Here is a 6000-nt window from a genome sequence, read left to right on the forward strand (position 1 = left end):
CTGTATTCACTTTATAGTGGAAGAAACAATTTGTTGAAGGGAATACCTTTTAGTAATTAACACATACAGCTTAGCAAAGAAAGAGGAAGGGGCATTGAAGTCTGGTGTTTTTTTCTGGATTTCTGTCAGACTATTGTGTTTGCTGTAAAACAGAACTTAGTATTTAATTTTCCTAGAATATTTGCAGTAAAAGGCCAGGTACTGAGTTTCTCACAAAGGGCTTCTTTTGCTGGAGGGAGGCAGGGAGGAATGTTCAAGAATTCAGGAAATTGTGACTGTGGTAATAAGTTCTTTCTTTACAATTATCTTCATGTCCTTTCATTTGTTTTTGTGAAGTCATTTTCTTTTATTTCACTAATATCTGGCCCCTTAGCATATTCAGAGTGTTTTTGTCACATTCTTAGAACTCTGTTAGAGCAGAAGGAAAGTTGAAGCACATTCAATTTGGTTGCCTAAAAACCACGTAAAGAATTCAGTTATGGCAAGATTTAAACTGGAAACATTCAGATTCACTTAACACAGTAGTTCCTATTTCCCCACCTCTTAAAATCATTTAATATACGAGTAGTAATTTTGTTAAGGGATGGTCTTCAGTGAAGGATTTCAGTCTTTTCTGTTTCTATAATAAGGAGCATATTTTGCTGTTTGAACTTTGAATGCTACAATCATATAACTAGACAGGATATCAAGGGAACTGTAATCAGATCCTTACTTTTTGAAAGCTAGGCGATTGGATTATGGCTGCAGCACTGGAGGGGGAGGAAGACATTGGATAAGCAACTCAAGTTGAAAGGATTCACACACATATCCTCAGTGCCATGGTTTTAATCTGATTTTCCTCTCCCTACTCCACTGCAGCTGCTATTAAAAGTGTTAAAAATGGCAAGAGAAATGATCAAGATCTTCCAGCATTATATCTTCTTTGATTCACAGTGGCCTACCTTACTATAACCTACAGTATATAGTCAGAGCTGTTATTCTCACTTTTTCATATAGCGTTGATTGAGAAATGAATGTAGCTATTACACATATAGTTAGAAAGCTGAGTTCAAACCTGGATCAAGCAGACCATGACAAACCATTTCAGCCATAGTTCCTGACCTGTCAAGTAAAAATAGAAACACTGGTCAAGGATTAATGAAATACGATTATAAAATATTTTGTCCATTAAATGGCCTTCAGCCATTATTTTAGCTGAAAAATTAGGCATGAATCTATAAATAAATAATGTTTAGTTTCTTTTGAAAAAGCATGGAGTTTGGTCAGTATACATTCTTTATATAATATTATACTATAAGTGTTTCTTCCTATACTGTCTGGAGAATTGTGAGAGTTGAAGTCCACTCATCTTAAACTTGCAAAGGTTTAGAAATACTGATATACTGTACATATTAGGTGGCCTTGTCTCTCACTAATTCCAGCATGGCGAGGTGAAACTGATTATAATTACTACCCTTTGCCAATAATTAAGCAAAATTTCTAAAAGCAATCGGACTGATCTTGAAGCTGCCATCTTCCTTAAATAATCGATCAGGACAACATTCTTGAGTACTGTGCTCTTCAAACATGCTGGACAACAATTCCCATTAATTCAAATGAAAATGTCAGTCTGGAGGACACCAATTTACAGAAGAATAAATTAGGGTGAGAACAGTACTATGAATAAAGAGATAGCATAATAACATTTTCAATTTTCAAGCCAAACTAGAAAGGACAAGGATAGACCAAGATACATTTCTAAATTTTATAACATACTGTATATTAGAGATTTTATTATGCTATAACTTTTGTCTGAGTAATATTTAGAAAAAAGTTATGATCTTAGTAATGGATATTTTCATTCAAATGGCTGTTTCAGATCACCAAAATAATAAACATATAACATGTATCAAATTTTATCTAATTAAGCTATTTGTTAAACATCTTATCAATATGTGCTGCTGAAATATGATTTGTCCAAGTTCTGAGTTATACAGAAATTAATTGAAGGAAAATATATTTAGAATTGATGTTTAAATATAAATTTAAAAAAGATATTCCAGGAAAAAGACTTTACTAGGCATATTGATAACATTAATTTGACCTCTTTGGCCCTAACTAACTGTATTTCTAAATAAATTCAGTTGGATTTCATTTATATAAATGTATTAATTATTGGCCATAATACACTGTGGACCTTAAAATAACTTAGTTGCAAAGGAATGAAGGCAGGAAAAAACTCTACCAAAAATCCATTTTTAGAATGTGTTGTTAGGATTCAGTTTTACTTTTTAACCACCTTCACAATACATTTGCTGTAGTATCTCTTAAGTTCTCAGTTCTGTATTTGATTTCCATATCAGTTGCAATTTAAAGTTTACAATTAGAGCAATGCAAATTCTGTACTTTAAATAGATGCATTATTATAGTAACTGCATTTAAATTCATCTCTCTCTCTGTCTCTGCATTGTGCCATGATCTTCACATATGTAGTTGAGCAGAACAGCAAGTTGGTGGATTTGAAGCTGAAGAAACTCCTAGACGCTCAGCCACAGGTGGCAAATTCGTTTACCAGCACAGCTCCAAAATCAGTTTCTGATAACACTGAGCCAAAGTTTATGGTAAGTTTAACCAAAAAAAAATCATTTTCCCATAATACCTGTGCATTTTGGGTTCTGATTTGCATTTAATAGTGAATAATGACCATTTTTTAATGTTCTTCAAAGGTTGCAGTGCGTAAAAACAGTTTTTGTATCCATATAAAGTGATTTGAATTATATTTTGGCTATGTATTGGCAGATATTTCATAATTGCACTTGGTTATTTAACTAGCAATGGCTTCATTTGGGTATTATGCTGTGAAATAATATATTTTGGTAATATGTATTTCAATTAAAATGTATTTTTAATGTGTGTATTGGCCGTATGAAAAATACTGAAATACATATTACTGGCTAAGTCAAAGTTAGCAATATTAAGCTGGCAGAGTTTTGTAATATTAACTTGGCCTAAATAAAGTTATTTACCCTAATACATATTTGAAAATATATTTCAACACCAAAGTCGCTTATTCTTAAGCTAGTTCATTAATGTGAGGTAGAGTTCTTATGGGGCCTATTTTAAGTAATTTTAAGAAATACTCTTTTTTCTTGCTTTAGTGACATCTTTAAACTTTTGCATAAATGATTTTAATTATAGAAACTACATTGTGTCTTAGGTAGTTGAGGCATTCTGCCATATTATTTGTCAGTGGTAGGGAATTCTCTCTATATACATAGGCTTTGATAGATTTGTTGGTGCATCTACTCAGCTTATTGTCTTCATTAGTCATAGCTATTACTCCTTAGGGAAAAGATTTGGATGGCTGTGAGTACAGTCCACTTGTATAACTTTTCACCCACCTGCAGACTGGGGGTGTATGCCCTGCTGAGTGAAAGGATTTCCTTCCCCAGATACAGAGATGCTTTGAAGTCTCAAAACAATGACTTTCATTGCTTTTTCCTTTACACTGTCGGTTCCGATAAATTGGTGATGAAAGTGTGCAGCAGCAGCAGCAGAGGGCTTTCAGTCTCTATCTTTGAACAAAGAGAAGCTTGGATCAAGTCTGATTTTTTGCGTTCAATTTAGCTTTCTGCAGTGGATTTAATGCAAAATGAAGCTGGCCTTGGAATAATACAATGGATTGAAAAGGCTAACTGAATTAGTGGGCTTAGAGGAATACATTTGTAAAGTGGCAGAAGTCCCTAGTCATAAAAAGGCTTCTTAAAATGGGATTTACTGGCTAATCGCACTGATATTTTAACATGTTGCCAGGCCTAAAAAATTAGCCATGTTTGTTTATTTTAGTAAAGACTTGCATGTCGACTGTCAGATGGCTATTGTATGAAGAGCTCGAAGAGATCCTTTTCTTTGAAGAATGAAATCATAGCATCTGGATTGTTGAAAAAATAATTCTAGAATGAGGGATGCTTTTAAAAAATTAGCTCCATAAATGGCTGACTAGTTCCTGCTTTAGGACAATTTTATTCAGTTAAGATATCATCCTCAAACACACACACCAGCAAAATAGTTTTTATTCTAATTTCACACATTTGTATGAAGGAGAGGATCTTTCACTTCTGTTCGGTTTCCCCTTCCCTTTTTTTTTAGTAAGTGCAACAAAAAGTATAGCTGGATTTGAACATTTTCTTTAATGCTGCATGAAAAAAATATGTCCATCTGTTCTCTTAGAGCTTTCAGCATTGACTTGGGTTTATGTTTCTAATAAAATGCAGTTTACACATTTATAAATAGGCATTCTGTGTTTGTGGAAAAGGATAAACTGTTACCTTCCCTGGAGAATTCTGTATCCCAGGCCTCCTTGAGGCTAGAGAATAGGCCATTGGAGAACTCCCTCATTACCAATTGTCTCAATGCAGAGGAAGGGCAAAGTCTTGGTAGCTTTTGATAACCAGTTTCAGCATTCAGCAGGCTTAGCTATTAGTCATGCATCTTAGCCTTTCCCTATTTACTTTCAAAACACTTAATAAAAATAATAATAGATTAGGTATAAAATGAAATATTTGTTTGGTACACAGCATCTCGGTATCTGCAGTTTCCACACACGGCGGTGGTTTAGTCTTCTGGGATATTTCACATTGATAGACCCATTTGAATGTATTACCATAGGAAGCTCCGGAAAATGGTAATTGTAGTTTCCGGAGCTGTCAAAGCTTTTATTTATAAATCTGGATTCATAAAGTTATAACTAATGAAATATAGTTCACTGGGGCTATAACCTTACTTTTTATTTGTCATCAAGCATTAGTCATCCCAATGGATATAACATTAGAAATGATCCTTCGTATTATACAGGAAAAAATATGTGGCTCCATTCAGAATGACACAATTTTTTACTGGGGCAAATCATGTGTGCAAAAGACTAGAGGCAGTATGTAAATTGAAGAGAGATACGATGTTTAAAAATATACATGGTGCTCTGGGTATCCAGTTGGCAAATGATAATCTTCTGAGTCCAGCTTTGCCTCAAGTCACAGTGGATGTTGCTAACAGATCTTAGCAGACAACCACAGCTGAAGTGCTATTGCCAGATTAATAGCCAAAGGAGTTTATTTTGCCAAAACCTCTTTTGAGGGGTTCCATACATTTTTGGCTCATAGTAAAATTGTTATCTGACACAAGCATCTGAGTAGTGGGGGTTTTCTCTCCGTAATACTCTTCTGCTGAAATACACCTTTCCAATTATCCAGCTTGCATTTATAAACAATAGAATGCACAGTTTTGTTTTTGTTTTGTTTTTTCTGGTAGAATGAGACAGAGGAACATGCTGAGCGATTACAAAAGGCAGCTGAACGTTTTAGAAGCCCTGTTGTTTTCAGCAAGGATTCAACAGTCAGAAAAACGCAGCTTCAGTCATTCAGTCAATACGTTGAAAACAGACCAGGTAGGCACAAATGCTCATTTAAAATATTCTCCTCCATTCCCAACCTTACGACTTAATAATATTTAACAATACATAATAATGTGAGCCCACTTTTCAATACACAAATATCAAATATTGAAATAATTTTTCATGTCTTTCCTTTTTTTTTCAAGAGATGAAAAGGCAGAGATCAATACAGGAAGATATAAAGAGAGGAAATGAGGAGAAGGCAGCGATAACTGAAACTCAGAGGAAGCCATCAGAAGATGAAGTGCTTAATGTATATTAATTTTTTATCTGGTTTCATGATTGCTGATAATTCTCAACTGTATGTGGAAATAGTGCCTTTATTTGTTAAAATGAGATGTTAGGTTTTCTTAGATGTCAATCTCCATTGCATTCAAAGCAGAGTGAGAGGGCTGTGCTGTTGAATTAGTCTGCAGCGTGGTGATAATTGTCAGATAAAAAAATGAATTTTTCAGAGTTCCGCAGCTACAGCTTCCTTGAGACATTTCCATCAGGGCACTTCCCATAAAGAGATTCCAGTATTGATCGACCGGGAGGATTTTAATTATTACAATAGCAGATACTGCAGAGCT

At 34.4% G+C, this 6000-nt stretch overlaps 1 protein-coding gene across 4 annotated transcripts in view; it reads left to right on the plus strand.

The window, feature by feature from the left end:
* The window catches only part of EHBP1 (EH domain binding protein 1), a 255492-nt gene that overhangs the window by 193077 nt on the left and 56415 nt on the right, over window positions 1–6000 (plus strand). For all 4 annotated transcript variants that reach the window (XM_087716798.1, XM_014064362.2, XM_087716799.1 and 1 more), the window contains 3 exons: window positions 2473–2600; window positions 5287–5422; window positions 5575–5681. In XM_087716798.1, coding sequence (XP_087572924.1) covers window positions 2473–2600; window positions 5287–5422; window positions 5575–5681 — 371 coding nt within the window. The remainder of the gene's footprint in view (window positions 1–2472; window positions 2601–5286; window positions 5423–5574; window positions 5682–6000) is intronic.

The sequence above is a fragment of the Thamnophis sirtalis genome, unplaced genomic scaffold (genome assembly GCF_051295495.1).
Source record: "Thamnophis sirtalis isolate CommonGarterSnake01/CBP01778 unplaced genomic scaffold, rThaSir2_p1.2 scaffold_5, whole genome shotgun sequence".
Lineage (NCBI taxonomy): Eukaryota > Metazoa > Chordata > Lepidosauria > Squamata > Natricidae > Thamnophis > Thamnophis sirtalis.